Genomic DNA, 18,742 nt, shown 5'->3' with positions numbered 1-18,742 from the left:
ACAATCGTAGCAATCATTGTTGAGCCTGTGGGTGATTTCCCGCACCTAATTAACTACAGCCTCTCTTGCCCCATTCTTGGCATGCGACATGGTGTTAGCCACATGTCGGCTGGTCTGTTAACGCTAGGACAAGGGCATTCTCTTGACTTGATTGTACTGGCCGAACGCCATTGATATACTGTGTGTAAACGCTGTGTACCGGATTTTATGTGAAGCAAATAAATAAGTAACATTCTTACCGTTTGTGGTTGCATATTAAGGAAGGTATGTGTCGGAATGTCATTAGCAAAGTCTTTAATTAAATTAATCTCAGCAATTCCTTTGTGTTTAGTTCTGCTATTAATCCAGGCAATTATCTGCCTTCTGCTAAGTTGGTCCTTCACAGATTGAATACAAGATAACCTGGGGAATGGGAAGGAATGTAACTTACTTTTTCCTCTCGTGGCCGGAAAACGACAGTTGTTATAATACGGGTGTTGTTTCATACACTTTGTGCCAGCTTACCAGTAACCATTTTGTGGGTGATTATTTTTTTGAGGTCTTTTATTCTTTTAATGTATGGCTGGTAATTTGGACAACCTATTAGTGACCACTGGTTTGTTCAGGAACACATACTTTCACAACACTAGTTGCGACAAGCCTTGAACCAATTACCCCTGGGTTAGAGGCAGGCGCGCGAACCACTTTGCCACAGCGCAAATTAAATAATTTGTTTCTTGACAATACTGAACCACTGTAATTATGATTTAAAGCAATGGAATATGGTTTGACATTGGGTCAGATTTTAACTTAAATACATATTTTTGAACATCACACATAATTACTTTGATTCATAGTTGTAACGAAATTGTTAAAAGTAATCATAAACACTTTTTTATCATATTTGTTTAGGATGTAACTTCAAACTTCCCCAGGATGTAACTTCAAACCTCATGCCTGCTTATGATTTTAAGTTTGCATGGCTGTCAATTTAGCCACAGGAACCTTTTCAGTCAACAGTTTTGCTAAATGACACGCAAGTGACGCAACCATACTGAATGTAACTTGCTTTATCCTCGCTTGGTCAGAAAATGACAGTCGTTAAAATATAAGTGTTCTGTTTCATACACTTCTTGCCAGCTTATGACTGACAATTTAGACAACCCATTAATGACAACTGGGTTTGAGCAGTTGCCAATAGGTGACTTGCCCAAGGACACATACGCCTGCAATGGTAGCAGTGACAAGCCTTGGAAAATACTTTTTATCATGCCCCTCTACAACATTTTTTTTTTTAGCAACAGGAACGTTTTCAGTCAAGTGTTTTGCTAAATGTTACACACCCATAACAAATGTAACCTTGCTTGGCTGGAAAAAGACAGTTGTTATAACACGGGTGTTCATACACCACAGGCCAGCTTACGAGTTACTAAGTATGTTACTTTGTAGGTAATTTTTTATTTTTTTTCATGTATGGCTGATAATTTGAACAACCCATTAGTGACCACTGGGTTGAACCAGTTGCCGCTAAGTGTCTTGCCCGATGACATATACGCTCACTAGCATTGGCGAGCCTTCAAACCGTTCCCTCTGGGTTAGAGTCTGATAAATGTCTGATACTGCAGCGCCTTGTTGCAGCATCAAACACATTGTCGCATACTTACTTTACAGAACATAGTAAAGATCTTGTGCTACGAAATCCTTACTATAGTTAGATTTGTGGATACTTACAGGTGATAATTGACAATATCCGAAATATTGAAGTTAGCAAAAGCGTGCGGTGGTAAACCAACGATAAATGGACAAATTAATGAAGCTACAGAAGTTGGATGCTCTTTCACAATATAAGTAGCAATCATTTGCGCGGTCGCCAATCTGTCTTTGCTAAATTGAACTCCGTTCTGAATACAATATATATATGTATCGTTTTAAAGCAAAAGTTTACAGATTACTGTATGTTTATTTAATAGAATATATTTGTATCACTTTAAAACAAAATTTTACAGATTATTGTATGTTAATAGAATATATATTTATATGTATCATTTTAAAACAAAATTTTACAGATTACTGTATGTGTATTGTGTATTTATATATCCAAGCACTGGTCAGTTAGATAAATAATATATATTTATTTTTGACTCATATTTATATTTAACATATATTGAGTATACTTCTGACAATACCTCATAAAATAAGTTCTTGAATAATTTATTAAGCTTTGTAGAAAAAGCAGCAAAATATTATGAAATAATTTATGATTTTTTTTGCATTTTTCAAGCTTAGATGACATTGATTAAGAATGTGAGATGTGAAAAATAGTTTTTTTTTACCTGCTTCATAATAGCGACAGCTTGTAAGAATTGCCCTTTTTGTATGTTTAGAAGAAAATCTTTTAACTTTGTAGGATTATTATCAAGTAATGGTGAATTTAATATTTCACTAATAGATTCCCCGTCAAATTGTATTAGGTATTGTGGCTGAAAAATATAAAAAAATGATTAAAAATTGATGTGATAAAAAGGAAACAACTTTGCAATAGTTTATTTTGTGTATATCAACCGAAACTCAAACTATTCATAAAAGTTTTTTCTATAAATTCATTCGAAATTTGATAACGTTATTAAAAAAGTCAAATACATTATACACATTATAGTTGTAATGAAAAAATATAGTTATTATAAACCATTGTAGTTATTGTGAACCATTATAAGTGTTATAAACCAGTGCTCTTCAACCGGTGTGCGCGGTGCACCCTAGGGTGCATCAAAATATGCCAGGGGTGCACCAGTACAAAAGTGTATACAAGGGTGCATCACAAACTTCAACAATTTTCAGTAATAATACTCAGTTTTGAACATTTTTAACAAATTTAGCCATTTTTATACATTTTTTTTATATGAATTCTATATCTTGCATCACAGGGAATTGCGAAACGTCATTAGTTTTATGTTAAAGCAATCAGGGGTGCATGAGTTTGTCGCAATAACTTTAGGGGTTCACCAACCCAAAAAAGGTTGAAGAGCACTGTTATAAACCATTTCAGTTATTACAAACCATTGTAGCAATTTCTCTAACAAAAATGTAATTTATTGATTCCCGCAAAAGCAAACACGTAAATTACCTTTATCCCACCAAGAACAGATGCTGGTATTATTCCTTTATCACTAGTTGATAGTTGATTAAATGACAAATCTCCTTTCAAGTAACGCACAATGTCTGTGTTGATACCGTGGTTGAGAACCATGTCATCTATGCTGTTTAATAAATACATAGTTTTTCATGCAGTTGTGCTGTTATTTTTTATTTTTATTTATTCTTTTTAAGTGAGGTTCTTGTTAAGGATTTAGGCCACATTTAGCCCATTACCCCAAAACCCAGAAAGCCTATTTAAGTCTTTCATGCGACCAATGCCGCAACCCCTGCATCGCAGTCAGACACATTTTTTGCACCATTTTTTATCCTCGTTTGCTTACGAGTTACCACACTTTTTAACTTTCTGTATGATTTTTGCTTTTTATACAGCTTTTAATTTTATACGGACAACCCATTAGTGACCCCTGGGTTGGAGCAATGTCCATTAGGTGTCGTGCCCAAGAACACATATGCCAATCAGAACACATATGCCAATCAGTAACTGTGCAAATATTGATATATGTTGTTTAACTGGCAAAATAAGCTTTACCATAATGTTCATCTAATAAATAGTACAATCACAAACAACAATATTAGACTTCCTGTTTACTTACAATCGCAAAACTGCATTGTCCTGTAATGCTTCATCACCTGGATTAAAATATTCATTATTAAATGAATGCATGTAACTTGATTCATTCTCGCCTGCTCGTGAAATCCACAGTCGTTATACTTTTCTGTATGGTTGACAATTTATATAACCCATTAGTGACTTAAGTTGGGGCAATTGCCACTAAGTGTCTTGCTTTGAGTTAAGTATTAGAACAGCCAAACTTTTTAAACTAGGATAAGTGCCCCTTCCATAGCCATATAGGTTTCTAAATTTTAAGTATGAAAACCTTGAAACTAATGTTATAAACTTTGGTGGAAATATTTTGTGGGGTTTTGTTTTTCCATCACGATTAAATCTTTCGTCCTACGCACACTTTTCTTCAATTAGAACTTTAATATTGTTTAATTAAATGTGGTTTACTTGATTTACATTGTATTGTCTGTAGGGTGTAACAGTCATCCTATTTATCTAAGACGCGCTTTTAAACTTTCCCGTTCTTCGTTATCATATCCGAGATCACGAAATAAATTTCACTCATTTATGAGACATGACTCATGCAAATACTCCATTTGATCACACATTTGCAAATGAAAAATTATTACAATGTTTACATAATATTACTTACTTAGAACATTTGCGAACAAGTTTGGGCTTAAATTCCCTGATATCTGTTTCAGTTTTGGAGGAACCTCCCAATCTCCGTTCCACTCTGAAGAAATCAACCTTCTGTGTAAACTTTCATCTCCAACGCCATCATCTGTGTAATCAAGTGTAGTGTTTTGTTTCATACACCTCGTGCCACCTCACGAAAATTTTGTTCTCTTTATGTGGCTGATAATTTTAACAACCCATGAGCGACCACTGGGTTGGAGCAATTGCCGTTAAGTGTCTTGCCCAAGGAAACATACGCCCACAATGGTAGCATCAAAAAGCATTGAACCCCTTTACCTCTGGGTTAGAGGCAGGCGTGCTAATCAAATATAAAATTATGTTCATGGGCAAGAACAAGCGCTGTAGCACAGTTGGTTAGCCTGCCTGCCTTTAACCCAGATGTAATGAGTTCAATGCTCTTCGCTGCTACTATTGTGGGCAAATGTGTCCCTGGGCAATATACTTAACGGCAATTGCTCCAACCCAGTGGTAACTAATGGGTTGTCTAAATAAACTAAATAAATTGTTTCAAGAAACATTCCTTATCCCTATCCCACAGCATCTAAACCCTTTGCCACTAACCCCAAACTTCCTTATTTTGCTGGTTTTTAATTTACATCATTTAGCTGTAAAATGAAGAAACCTCGTCAAAAAAAAGGAATGTCTTTCCAATAAAGTTGTCATTTATGTTTTATAACTGTGTTTTTCTTTTTATTTTACATTACCTTGTGTTCCATATAGTGGTTTGAACGTTAGACTCTCTGGCATTACTCCACCATAATGATCCATCATACCTAGCTGTCCAACACCTTCAGTGACAAACCATATTATTATGACTATATGAGAACCAGTATTATACATCGTATGTGAATAATCTGTGCAGGTTGTGTCTTTACACACTTTTGTTTCTATTAAAAGCTTAACCTAATAATAATTAAACATAAATGGCTTGTTTGTCTGCTAGGTGTAGCGACCACGCTTATTTTCTTCTAAATAAATGTAAAAATATTTTTTTAACTGTCAGAGTGTTTTAACAGCTGTTGTTTTGTCGCTATATCCTGTCTTTTTTTAAATATTTCTAAATCTTCGCTACCGTAATCAAAAGGACAAATAAAAAAGTTAATATTATTTGCCAGTAGCAATATTCCATTCTCTATAGTTGATATCCTATAACAAAGCACATGAGAAATCCTAGGTTTAGGTCTATTATCCCGGCACCCAAGATTATAAATACTAAAAAATCAGCCGTCTGCAAATAAAACATGCTTGCACGGGTGAAATTAGCTCACCATAAGTTATATATTTCATGCACAATTCCATTTCTTTGTCTGGGTTTCTTTTGGCTGCGCTTGGCATTGCATCTTAACAAATAAAATATTTAACTTAAAAATGTAATGAGTAAAACAAACACATTTTTTAATAAAAAAAGTCAAATTTTTGACGACAACTCTGTGTGTAAGAGATGTTTAAAAATCACAAAAATAAAGCTTTTGGTTTTCACATTATTTTATTTTGTAAATAACTGCTTTCGTTTTATAATTTTTTGGTGTTCAAATTTTGCTTTAACAAATTAAAGTTAATTGCTTTTATTGCGTTATAAGGGAACTTAAAGTTTAAAGTTTATCGACACATTCCTACCAATAAAACCTGTCTGACTGCGATGCGGTGTCTCGTCATCGAGCGCCGGAAAGACATAAATGGACTTTTCGGGTGTTGGGGTAATGGGCCGAATTTGGCCTAAATCCCAGGTCCTTGACAAGGACCTCACCCATAAGGAGAAAAAAATTTCAGGTCATACTAACATGTACCATAAACTTACTCAAAAGTTGTTTTGACATTTTCTGAATTTCATCCACAATGTTTGTTCCTTTGTTTATTTCCGCCATTTCCTTTGATGCCAGCATTGTACTTGGTGGAATCAGCGCATCTAAACAAATATTACCTTTTCTGTTTTTACAGAATAAGTTCAACATGTTAAAGTAGATGGGTTGTAAGGTTCACTGCCTAAAAGGGCATACCAACGAAAAATCGGAATTCGCGTGTTGATAGAATTCTCAAATGTGATCTAAAAGTACCACCAAAGTTTTAAACATCGAAACAGCTTCAGAAAAAATGTTCTAAAAAGCGACAATGCGTAGGATCACCCATAAGAAAAAATATCACTTAACTTTGAGCGTTTCCATTTTTTAAACTACTGAAGAAAAATCAAAGAAATTCAGATTTGGTACAATAAATGCTTCTTCTTTATAAATATATACCAAAATATAAATATATATTTCTTTACCCCAGCGGTTTTATTTCACTTGATTTTGTCTAAGCTGTTTTGTTTTAAGAAACTTAGGTGGTACCTTTGGAAATATTTAATTTTTACTGGTATGTCCATTTAAATCTGCTGTAAATTGCAAAAAAGTAAGTCATGCATGCTGAACCTATGGGACATAACCGAAAAGTCAAGGATCATTCAATTTAATATGTTCGCTTGTTACAGGTTTAAAATTAAAAGCCTTCTAACCGCTATTGTAGCTAAATCAATGCTATAGTGCACACAAAAAAGCAAGTTTGTGAATGAATGTAACTTACTTTATTCTCGTGTGGCCGAAAAAACAACGGTCATTAAACACAGGTGTTCTGTTTCATTCACCTCCCAGCTTACGAGTTACCATGTATGTTACTTTGTGGGTGATTATTATTTTGAGAGAATTTTTTTATGTATGGCTGATAACTTGGACAAGTTAGGTGTATTGCCCAAAAACACATCCGCCCGCAATCATAGCCGTGACGAGACTTTAACCCATTGCCTCTTGGTTAGAGGCTGGCGCGCTAACCACTTTGCCGCGCCGCTGTACAAGTGGTGTTCAATATATTTGCTAAATTTCAAATCAGCTCTATATATAATGTTTCTATTTTTACTGTATTCTAGGTTTGCCTCAACCAGTGTGTGTTTTATATTATGTCTATGTTGTTGTTTATATTATTTCTATGGATTGTGGTGATGTGGCAGTGGTTGGAAATGGACTTTACTTGAATTGTGCATAGTATGCTGTTGACTTCTATTTGAATAAGCTTTTAGATAGAGACTTCTAATTAGTAACAGCCAAAGACTGTGACTGGATAAAGACTTCCAACCTAGTATAATAGTATTTAGGAACAGTTAAATACTACTGTTACTTAAACTGGATAAAGACTTCCAACAATATTCACTTACTTGCATGCAGATTTCCAACATTACCAATAACATTTCCCATCATAGCTCCCATGATACCTGAGACCCCACCCATATCACCAGCTACTTCAACCAGGTCGTTAATTACACCACTGAACACTGGAAATCCAAAATAATAAATGCTTATTTAATTTATGGTGTTTAAACACAGTGATTGATTGCGTTTTGTCTGAATATTGTTATGCTATGGAGATGACGCATTAAAAAGACAAGACCACACCCATAGAAATTAGTTTTAAATGAGAATATATACTTAATAAATACTACTTGTAATATTTTTTGAAAGAAAACAAAACCGTTAATTTAGCATTAGTAGAAAAAAAAAACTGTTTTATGCAAAAAACCTGTACAGCTTAAAAACCAAGGGGCAGCTCTTCAAACTATTATACAATGAGCATGATAAATAAAACGCTTTCAACACAGATTTCCCTAAATGTTATACACCAATATTTAAATTGTATTAATAATTTGACAAAATCATGATACAAAATAATGAATAACATAAATTTTATAAAACTTAATCGAACCCTGGCATATGGTTGTTATTTTGTTAATAGGTGTTATTTTTTAACACTGGCGTATAGTTGTTAATTGTTAATAGGTGTTATTTTTTAACACTGGCGTATAGTTGTTATTTGTTAATAGGTAGTCTTCCTTGCACATATAAGTCAGTTAATACTAATACGTTACCTTCATTAGCTGCACTTCTTCCTCGAGAATGCTTTCTAAGTTTCCAAAGTCCACCTCTTATTGGTAAAGCATTTAATGCACCTACTGTAATTATAGTTTAATAATATAATAACTTTATTTGTTTCTTCGATTATGGTAGCAAAGATTTAGAAATATTTTAAACGAAAAGACAGGATTTAGCGACAAAACAACAGTTGTTAAAACACACTTAGAGTTAAAAACGTATTTACATTTAATTGGAAGAAAATAAGCGCGGTCGCTACACCTAGCAAGCGAGCCCACTAGGTGTAGCAGAATATATGTTATATTAATATATAGAACTAGAAACGTAGTAAGGTCGTAAAACTTGCCAAACAACGAGCAATTTATGTTTAATTAATATGAAGTTAAACTTTTGATAGAAACAAAACTGCGCGTAAATCCAGGTTGACAAGTTTTATATAAAGCATTTCAATTTGACATTGCAGTTTACTATTATATTTACATCATTATATGAGTATAAAACAAGCGTACGTTTTTTTGCATGAGGTACAATGTACCCCATCAATCCACCAATGGCACCAGATATTCCGCTCACTGCTTTGACCAAATCCGCAAACTGAGGTGTCACCCCATGGAAACGACGATCTGGGTCAAAAAAATTCACTCATATTTTAGTCTTTTGAGTGAAAAATTAAGTTAAAAATAAAATATACAAAATTAGTGGTTTACAGTCGAAATAAATGGATAGTTAGCATTAGCAAGATATTTAAGAAAATTGATCAAAAATGCATTTCAAACTGATGATAGATATTTTTTTACTTATTTGGCGCTGGGGGTAAATGGTTTTGGCATTTGCGTGGTAACTGGTAACCAAATAGAATAGGATTCAACGCTGTTACTGATTGGTGTGTTTTTGCGCAAGACACTTAACAAACATTGCCTCCACCAAGTTGTCACTTATGTGTTGTCTAAATTCTAAACCATGTCCAAGTAAAAAAAACACGCAGCGGTAACTCATCAGAACGAGAAGACAAAAGAGTGACATGCTCCACTGGCGCGTTACCAAAGTGTAATGTGCTAGCTGTTCTTCCTCGGACAGAATGTTCATTTGTGACCATCTGTCCAACATTGCTCATGAAGTCACCCATGTTGTCCATGACTGCTGTCAGGTCAGGACCAAGATGTTTCATCAGTTCTAAATAATAAAAAGTTAGTTTGTTTTTTTTTTCAAGAAGCAGAACTTAAACATTTTGTCTTTTTGTATACTAGATTTCACATGTGATAAAAATCTATTTAATTGAACCTAATGTGGAAAACTGTGGTATGTTCCATAAATCTGGTCATGATTTAGCCATATTCTTGTTGCATGATAACATAAAACACTAACACGCAGCAGCGTATACAAGGGGGGGTCAGGGAAGTCGTTTTTTTTTTTAATTTTTTTTTTAAATTTTGTAGTTTTTTTTGTTGTAAAATTAGAACCCTTTCTCTTAAAACATAGTAAAAAAGTCAAAATATTGTATTTCGAAACCAATCTTATGCATTTCTATTATGTGCGTTATTATTTATGTCAGTTTATGTCAAGCTATGTTTTTATCTAACACGTTACGTTTTATACTCATCCATTTTCTAAGCAAAAACTCGCGGATACGCCCCTGCTCACACGCGCCCCTGCTCACACGGCAACACCTTTTTTCATTTTTTACCAGGTGGTACTTAATTTGATTTTGAAAGCAAAGCATAGCAGCTAGACTATAATTTTCTTCAGGAAGTTAGTGCAGTTTTAAATTATCTTTCAATTCATATTTTTATTTTTAATAACCACACCACTAACAATTTTGTATGTGGACTTGTGGTACTGTGGTAGGATTTCACCCTCTGGTGAGGAGTTCAATCAAATAAAGACTAAGTCATTAGCAAAAAATATATCTTTTTGGAACACGATAAGTTGGAATAAAAGAAAATGTTAAATGCAGCATACTCTTATTGGTTAAATATTTATAAACTACATGGCTAATGCCCAATACCTTCTGCACCACCGGGAGGAGCAAATGAGCCGTCTACCAACCCCTTAAGATCACCCATATTAGACATCACACCAGAAACTAAATGCAAACTGCTGCTCAAGTTGTTCATGTTGCCTGTTTACAATGGTAAAGGTTACATTTTTACCACTAACAAATACATGGATAAAAGAACATTTCTTCCTTAACCTATTTAAAATAATAGTGTCAATAAAACTATGGCCACAGATTCAAAAACCTAAAATAAGTGTCGTAATAGGGCTACAGATTTAAAAAGCAGTATTTTTGATAGTGTTTATTTTAGTGCTATTCCTCCTGCGTTAAACTAAATCTTATGGCATTTGGCAACACTATTAATTATTGTGCGACGTGTACGCTTAAAAATGGCTCATTAACATTCCTGTGTTTTTTTGTATAATCCTTGGTACCCGTTTAAGTCCTACTGTTGTGCTAGTCTTACTATTGTGTTTTACCGGGACATTCGTTTTAATTAAATAAAGCCTCTATGATAAATTTTGTTCGTCAAATAGGTTCTGACAATAATATTGGGACATTAAACACAAAAACGTACCCATGTCACTTCCTGTGAGTCCACCGATTGCACCAGCCACACCCCCCATACCTGATAACATGGGCCGCAGATCGGCTGAAATAAAAGATTCCAATCACCAGCGAGTAAAAAGTCGTGTAAAAACTGCTGTTGTTACTTTGAATTGTTAAATATTAATTTTTAACCAATACATTAGCTTACAATGTTGTGAAAGCAGCACATGAACGTGGGGCTAGTTATAGCAGCAACATTTGGCATCAAAATGCATGAGTCTTAGATTTAAAACAAGTAATTGTACTGTTTTAAAGCAAAAGAAACTACCGAAAAACTTAAATGTGAACCGGTATTGACCAGCTTTTGTTTTTTTATATACTTCAATTTCTAACATCATTTAACAAAGAACAGAATTCACAACTTTAAGATGATCAATGCCACAGCTAAAAACAGTAGGCGAGACCAGCTGCATTCTACCTGCTGCATTGTGGTACCACATTTTTCACAAAGCATGAATTCAAATATGAACATATATAGTAGGGTGGGGGAAGAAGGGACACTTTTAGCACATATTATCCAAATATCCCGATCGTGTTTTAAACAGTTAACAACGGTCTATGAGAGTGCTGAGAATAGGGTATTAGAATTCTTTGAATGTTCTTTGTAACTACCAAATGTGAGGAGAAAATAGAATGGAAGTGTCCCATTTTCCCCCACCCTACTATACTACTATCCTCTTATTGTCAAGCAAATACATTTTTCACAGGAGTAAACCAATGAAAGTTACCTGGTATTGATGATTGTTGCATGGCCACCATGTTTCCGATCAACCCACCAAGCATTCCACCAATGATAGATGCAATGTTGTCTGAAGATTAAATTCATTCATGATTATTTATGTCCGGCGCTGTGGGACAGTGGTTAGTGCACCTGCCTCCAATATACATAAGTTAAAAATAAGGGTAATTTATTTACCCTCGCATGGCAAGGTTAGGATAGTCCTTATAACATGAGTGTTCTGTTTTAGGTTTTAGCTTACGTGTTACCACGTATGTAACTCTGTGAGTGATTATTTTTTGGGAGATTTTTGTATGCCTGACAATTTGAATAATACATTAGTGACCATTGGATTGAAGCAACTGTCTTGCCTAAAGACACGTATGTCCACAATGGTGGCCGCAATGAGTCTTGAACCCAGAACCTCTAGGATAAAAGCAGGTGCGCTAACTATCGTGCCACGGCACCAGATCATCAAGCAGACGTTACAATGATTATTAGTGATTTATTTACAACGAAAAGCAGGCTTTGTTGTTTGTGCAATTTAAGTTTGACATATTTTGTAAATTAAATATTTCAAACCTAATTCTCTTGAACTTGCTTTCTGCAGCGAACACACAAAAGGACCAAGAGTTGACACAACGGTCTCCAACGATGTTAAAACAGATTTATTTCCAAGAAAAGGAGGACCTACATTATACAAAGATAAATTTATTTGTCTCATACCCTCTTTCAGAAATTATCCAGGAACACTCATCTTGTATAATTAATACCTTGAAAAAATATTTTTTAGGGGCCATAAGGTGCATAATATATTATGCCAGTCTTTTTTTATTGTCTGTTGTTGGCATAGGTTTCTCAAATATCGCAGTAACTTTTTTGTTCAAGCAATTTTTTTGTCTAAAATATAGGAAACAAAAATATCTCAGGTCCTACTCAAACAAATACAATATTAATAGACTTTAGTCGACTTGAACAAAGAAAAGTCTACCCAAACAAATAAAATATTAATATATATATATATAAATTGAAAGTTTACTTCCATCCGGTCCCCCCATTCCTTCCATCATTCCAAATACATCAACAAGCGCCTTGGATAATTCAACATTATCTAAAAGAAATAAAACACTTATCAAAACTACATAAATCGAAAAAAAACATTTTTTATTCATATGTTCTAGACACCGGTAAAAAGAATTAAGATATCTGTTTCTGGAATTAAAGGGACATACCAAAAAAATTGGGGGCATACCAAAAAAAATTGCATACCAAAAAAAAACCCAGGGGCATACCAAAAAAATTGTACATCATTACATGGACCATGTGCACCGAGTCAATGACAAGTTACCATAAATTTATGTTTGAGGATAATAGAACCGATTTTCGCCTAGGTGCAACCATAAAAAGAGGGGGTGTCTAACCGAACCGAAAAAAGGAATATAAAAAAACGCACCTTTCATGCGCCATTGAAAACACAATGTACTTTTTCTGGCTGCATCACTGTATATAGCCGTACACAACTTCGAAGTTTTGTTTAAAATATTAAAGTCGATTTTCTTAATTTACTAATCCAAACCCCATAGAGACTGCATATTACTACCTGCATTAGAACGACCTCGACTTGGACGTAACATTGCTCCAACACTTTCCATTGCAAATGAAAAATCCTTCAAGGTTTTATCTTTAACAAACATTTCTGTTGAAAATAAAATTATTATATATATATATAAATAATATGTAATATATATACATTTATATAGATATGATTATATGAATACTTCTTAAGATAGAATTGAGCAGCACATTTATACAAAAAAAGAAAATAGGTGTATTTTCTTCCAATTAGATGTAAATATGTTTTTAACTGTAAGATTGTTTAAACAACTGTCGTTTTGTTGCTATATCCTGTCTTTTCGTTTAAAATATTTCTGATTCTTCGCTACCATAACCGAAGAGACAAATAAAGTTATTATTATATTGTCAGAAATGTTAAAACAATAAAATAGTCTGAAACATTGCAGAATGTCAAGATCAGTTGATACTTCCTTTCATAAAAACAAGTCCAGTTTCTGACTACAGAAATTTTAACAGGCACAGACTAGATTGTAAAATAAGGTTAGTATACGTATACCAACTAATCAACACAGTAGAGATAAAATATTTGACTGTGGATTATTCAAAGTTTACAGTTTGTTGGTTTAACTATTAACGTTATATAAGTGTTAAAATTTCACATCGATATTGCATGTGAATAGCCTTTGCTCTTAAAAAATCTTACCTTGGGATCCTGACGCATGCTTTATGTGACTCAACAGGGCTGTAATTAAAATTTGGAAATTAATACCTTTTTTTATTTCACATGATCTATTTTAGGGTTGTGAAAATTGGAACAATTATGCAAGCAGAACTTACCTAACAAAGCCAGCAGCGATGGAACATAAGTTTCATGTAACAGTTTAAACTTAAATTTTGTTCTTTTCATTTTATATTTCTAAAGAACACAATTTATTTAACACATGAAGAATTGTGGAGACAAATTTATTTGTACTCGGCATCACAAAGCATACAAAAATTGTATGTCTTGCCACTGAAAAATAACATATTCACTTTGATTTCTGCAGCGTTTTTTAGACTTTCGCGCCATTAACGCTGAACAGTTCCCGCCATTATTTGCTAAATATCATAGATATCACATACATAATATACTATAAAACTTATGTGACAGTTCCAAACATTTTAACTTTATTATTGAATAGTATAAAACCACAAAAAAAACACAAAAATAAAAAATAAATTTCGTTAAACACATTTTCTGGGACATTGCTATACTGCAAAGTCTATATATAAACCATCGAGCTATAGGGCAACCAAATGGGGCCAGAGTCCGTATATAAACATATGTTTATATGAATGAATGAATATATGTTTATATACGGACTCTGCATGAGGCTAATTACGGCGATTGTTTACTCTAGCAACGGAAATTTTATATGCCTATATATACGGACTTTGCTATACTGCAGCTACACCCGTAGTCTCTTATATAAATATATTTCCAAACGGAATCTCGTCAAAATTTGGCCCCTTCAACGGCTGAGGGGAATATCATTAGCAATGTTTAACTAGGGGTCTGTTCTTCATGTCACCGAAAAATGTGTTGATACTCGACGCACACAATATAAAACAAATAATAAAAAAACTAGGCAAGAAAAACATAATGGAGTTGGGAACTGCGCTGTCGATGGAGTCCGAGATGGGAGCGGCACCAGTAGCTTTAAAGACGAAAATGGAATTTCAGTCGGTACGTATTTATTAGAGCTCGTATTTGTTCCGATCTACTACGCACGCGCAGTAGATCTCGGCGAATGCGCAATAGCGCCCGGTACAAATATATCAATCGGAACGAATATATCACGACACCGGGCAAGGGATCTCAAGAGGCCCCCATGTACCTAGATTGACCTTGAGGTCTCTGTACAAGTAGGTCTAATGGCCGTTTTTATCTCGTTTATTGGTTATAGTTTTCGTTAGAGTTTTAAAGCAAACGGCGAACTGGATAACCAAAAAAGGTCACGTGACAGCAGTGTGACGTCATGTAATTAGATGGGACACGATTTCGTCTCGTCAGCGGAACGTAATTTTACTAACCCCGTTCAACTTTTCATCAACCCCGTTAAACTGGGAGAAGTGGTCCGTTTTTATAATAATATTACCTTAACCATATCAAATCAACCCGTTTTTAACTGTTTTCAATGCAGAAAACAAGTTACCCATGTTTTTGGATTTTCTAACTTTTAAATTAGTTTTAAGTCACATGTACAGTTATACAAAAGAGAAAGCAATCGCTTTGATTATATGTATTGTACAGCTGAGAAGTTTGACTACTCGATATTTCTATGGCTCTGGTCAATAATATACAAGTTAGTGGCGAAAAAACCATCGCTACGTCGTCGTTTCGAGAAATTAAAAAGTTAACTGACCGGTAGAAAAGTTGAGGCGGCCGGTGTTTAGCTCACATAGGCGACAAAGGGGCAATTATTTGTGATTACAGTAAGCCTAGTAAGCACCAACATATGAGATGCCACAGCCTGTTTGTTGTTTTCTATGATCTTATTTCCGTATTTATTTGAATTATCATTTCATAGGTAAACCGGTTGTGTTTTCATTTTTTTGGCACTCTAGTACAAAATCGCACACGTTTTTTCGGCACTGTAGTAAAAAATTCTCGGTTGGTATTTCGTTAGGTGGTAATCAGTGACAGTTTTGGTCTCAAAGTGTTCAAAGTTAAGATTATTTTATCATAATGCATAGGAATGCATATTCTTTCGTTGTAGTTAAAAACAAAATGCAATGGTTACTAGTTATCTGTTAAATTTGTACATTCATGCGTCATATATCTTTATTTGTGTTTTCTTTCGTCTCTATGTTAAAGCTACACACCTTTAATTTTAATGCAAAAAGTGAAATATTCAAGCTTGTACGGCAAAAACACCTATCGCTATAGTAAAGTGACATATTAGACCGCTAACTTTCTGTAAGTCAGCTGATTTATGGTGACAAAGCATAAAAAGCATGTTTGGGCGCATTTTTAAAGTTTATTTTAAAAACAAACAGCAGAATTTTTCGCTAAAAAATTATACTGTGGGTATCAGTTAGACCTAAGAAACATTTTAAAATCAAAACTTTCACTGGTCAGAAGCTAAAAGATTACTGACAAAAAAGTCTCTGTGCTGTTTACTGTTGTTCTTGAAAAATTGGCAATTTAGAAGTAATTTCGTTCATTTGTAAGGGTCATTTTAGTTACCATTGGTTAGGTTCAGTTATATTTTTTTAGCATGATTGGTCCAAGATGTCGTACACGATTGTTGCACACTAGACCTGTTTCTGATATTTGGGTAAAACGAAAATCTTCAAAATCTCGTAATGTTGTTGTGACTGGCATTGGAATTGTGTCTCCTCTCGGGTGCGGAGTTGACTTTGTCTGGTCACGACTCCTAAAAGGGTGTTGTGGTATTACGAACATTCACTTTAATAATTACCACATTCCATGCAAGGTAGGAGCAAGAGTTCCAGAGGGGTCAGGTCCTGGTCAGTTCTGTGCAAAGGTTTCAAGAGAAGTTTCTAAAGCAACTGCATTTGCTGCAGCAGCTGCTGAAGAAGCTTTGAATGATGCATGTTGGTTCCCAGTGAACGATGTTGACCAGCAAAGAACAGGAGTTGCACTTGGAATGGGCATGGTTGATTTGGATGCGGTTTCCTCAACTGTAAATGACCTTAATGCAAAAGGATATAGAGCTGTTAGCCCATACTTCATTCCACGGATACTTTTAAACATGGGTGCAGGACACATAAGCATGAAATATAAACTGAAAGGACCGAACCACTCTGTTTCTACTGCTTGTACAACAGGAGCACATGCCATTGGTGATGCTGCGAGATTTATAATACATAATGATGCCGATGTTATGGTAGCTGGAGGTGCCGAGTCTTGCTTGAATGTTCTTGCCTTTTCCGGTTTTTCTAAAGCCAGAGCATTGAGTACAAAATACAATGACAATCCGAAAGTAGCTTCTCGCCCTTTCCATCCGGATAGAGATGGCTTTGTGATGGGTGAAGGAGCTGCTGTGTTAGTTCTTGAGGAAGAACAACATGCTGTACAGCGTGGGGCAAAGATATATGCTTCACTGTTGGGTTATGGATTGTCTGCAGATGCCTCTCACATAACAGCTCCTCCAGAAGATGGTAACGGTGCATATCGATGCATGAAATCTGCTGTACACGATGCTGGTGTCAAGCTGGATGAAGTGACATACATAAACGCACACGCTACTTCTACACCATTGGGTGATGCTGCAGAGAACAGAGCAATTAAAAGACTTTTTCAAAATTCTCCACCTGCGGTATCATCTACAAAAGGTGCAGTAGCACATATGCTAGGAGCAGCTGGGGCTATTGAAGCTGCCTTTACAGTATTATCTTGCTACCACAGCCAACTTCCACCTACTCTCAACCTTGATAGAACTGACCCAGAAATGGATTTGAATTATGTCCCATTAACCACACAGAAGTGGTGTCCCAAAACAGACAGGAGAATTGCGTTAACTAATTCTTTTGGTTTTGGAGGAACGAATGCTTCTCTTTGTTTTTCTAGTGTTTAAAAAAAAAACATTTTCTGAATGTAAGATTACCTTGTTTAGTGTCACTTAAGGTCATATTTTGATTACATTCAATTATTTACAAGCTATTTTTATATGATGCTCTCAGTCTTGTAGTATAAAATGATGGGTTATTGGGTTTTGTTTGTTATATTTTAGAGTTTATGAAGGTACTTTTTACATCAGCAATAAGCATAGGCGTAAAGTTTTACTAAACGTTAAGGTTGCAAAAACCAGAAAAAAGGGAAGGCCTCGCGCCGGTAGGCGCGAAAAAAAAAAACGGTTTGCAACCCTTTGTTTTCGGTTTGCAACCCTTTAAATATGTTCTTTGTAAAAGCTCATACAAACGTAAACGTATTCAGAATTACGTAGGGATGAGACAAATTAAAATTACGCGCGTTCGGCGAGTCCGTGTAATGAGAAACGGTCGAATCCGATTGCCTGGCGAGTGACGTCACAGTAGCTATGTCGCATGCGCCTTTCGTCAAGCCCGCACGAGTGTGTGGTTATCTTACAAACGAAGACCCGTCCGTCGGAAATAGTAGGTTTCCAGAACGAAATATCGCTGAAATAAACTGCCTAAATCGTTTCCAACACTGCTTTATATTTATATGCAATGTTTTCCTCAGGCAAGCATCATATTTATTACGAAATAGTAGGGATTCACACGTGGATTCATTGCATCATAATAGCGGTTGTTTGAACCTGGCAATTGATTACAACATAATAGCGATTCACACGTTGATTACTGACGTCACAATAGCGATTCACACGTGAATTATTTAGCAAACAGGAGTTTAAATACCAGTTGAATGCATTTGTGTCGTGAATGACGCATCGGTATTGACATATTTAAACGAACGTAAACGAAGTTTGTTCGCAGTAATAATGGCGTCTTCGTTTGGTCGAACGTAATTCCTTACGCATTATTAGTATTGAGAAAATCAAAGGGTTGCCAGGCAACCCTGC

At 35.0% G+C, this 18,742-nt stretch overlaps 2 protein-coding genes across 5 annotated transcripts in view; one reads left to right on the top strand and one right to left on the bottom strand.

Moving 5' to 3' along the window:
• LOC149737872 (uncharacterized) overlaps positions 1-14,513 on the bottom strand; it is a 50,919-nt gene extending 36,406 nt beyond the window's left edge. For 2 of the 4 annotated variants that reach the window (XM_089875115.1, XM_089875119.1), the window contains exons 1-21: positions 14,031-14,513; positions 13,897-13,935; positions 13,219-13,314; positions 12,658-12,729; positions 12,201-12,308; positions 11,629-11,709; positions 10,869-10,943; positions 10,301-10,414; positions 9,337-9,468; positions 8,805-8,918; positions 8,292-8,375; positions 7,584-7,700; positions 6,198-6,305; positions 5,668-5,739; positions 5,104-5,187; positions 4,353-4,484; positions 3,729-3,765; positions 3,104-3,236; positions 2,313-2,459; positions 1,711-1,880; positions 240-402 (exon numbers count right to left, since the gene is read on the bottom strand). In XM_089875115.1, coding sequence (XP_089731241.1) covers positions 240-402; positions 1,711-1,880; positions 2,313-2,459; positions 3,104-3,236; positions 3,729-3,765; positions 4,353-4,484; positions 5,104-5,187; positions 5,668-5,739; positions 6,198-6,305; positions 7,584-7,700; positions 8,292-8,375; positions 8,805-8,918; positions 9,337-9,468; positions 10,301-10,414; positions 10,869-10,943; positions 11,629-11,709; positions 12,201-12,308; positions 12,658-12,729; positions 13,219-13,314; positions 13,897-13,935; positions 14,031-14,100 — 2,148 coding nt within the window. In that variant the 5' untranslated portion in view covers positions 14,101-14,513. The remainder of the gene's footprint in view (positions 1-239; positions 403-1,710; positions 1,881-2,312; positions 2,460-3,103; positions 3,237-3,728; positions 3,766-4,352; positions 4,485-5,103; positions 5,188-5,667; positions 5,740-6,197; positions 6,306-7,583; positions 7,701-8,291; positions 8,376-8,804; positions 8,919-9,336; positions 9,469-10,300; positions 10,415-10,868; positions 10,944-11,628; positions 11,710-12,200; positions 12,309-12,657; positions 12,730-13,218; positions 13,315-13,896; positions 13,936-14,030) is intronic. The other 2 variants (XM_089875118.1, XM_089875117.1) reach the window with 2 other exon arrangements.
• Positions 14,514-15,482: 969 nt separating this feature from the next.
• LOC149737871 (3-oxoacyl-[acyl-carrier-protein] synthase, mitochondrial-like) lies at positions 15,483-18,367 on the top strand. Its single transcript, XM_089875669.1, has one exon. It carries the CDS (start codon positions 16,454-16,456, stop codon positions 17,774-17,776), a length of 1,323 nt encoding a protein of 440 aa, XP_089731795.1. The 5' UTR covers positions 15,483-16,453; the 3' UTR covers positions 17,777-18,367.
• The last annotated feature ends 375 nt before the right edge of the window (positions 18,368-18,742 follow it).

Source organism: Ciona robusta, chromosome 3, assembly GCF_009617815.1.
Source record: "Ciona robusta chromosome 3, ASM961781v2".
Lineage (NCBI taxonomy): Eukaryota > Metazoa > Chordata > Ascidiacea > Phlebobranchia > Cionidae > Ciona > Ciona robusta.
The sequence above is the reverse complement of the archived record's forward strand: the minus strand, read 5'-3'. Positions and strand labels throughout refer to the sequence as shown.

Bases quoted from the DNA above. Each gene is read 5' to 3' on its own strand.
- LOC149737871 (XM_089875669.1), top strand. From the start codon at position 16,454: ATGATTGGTCCAAGATGTCGTACACGATTGTTGCACACTAGACCTGTT.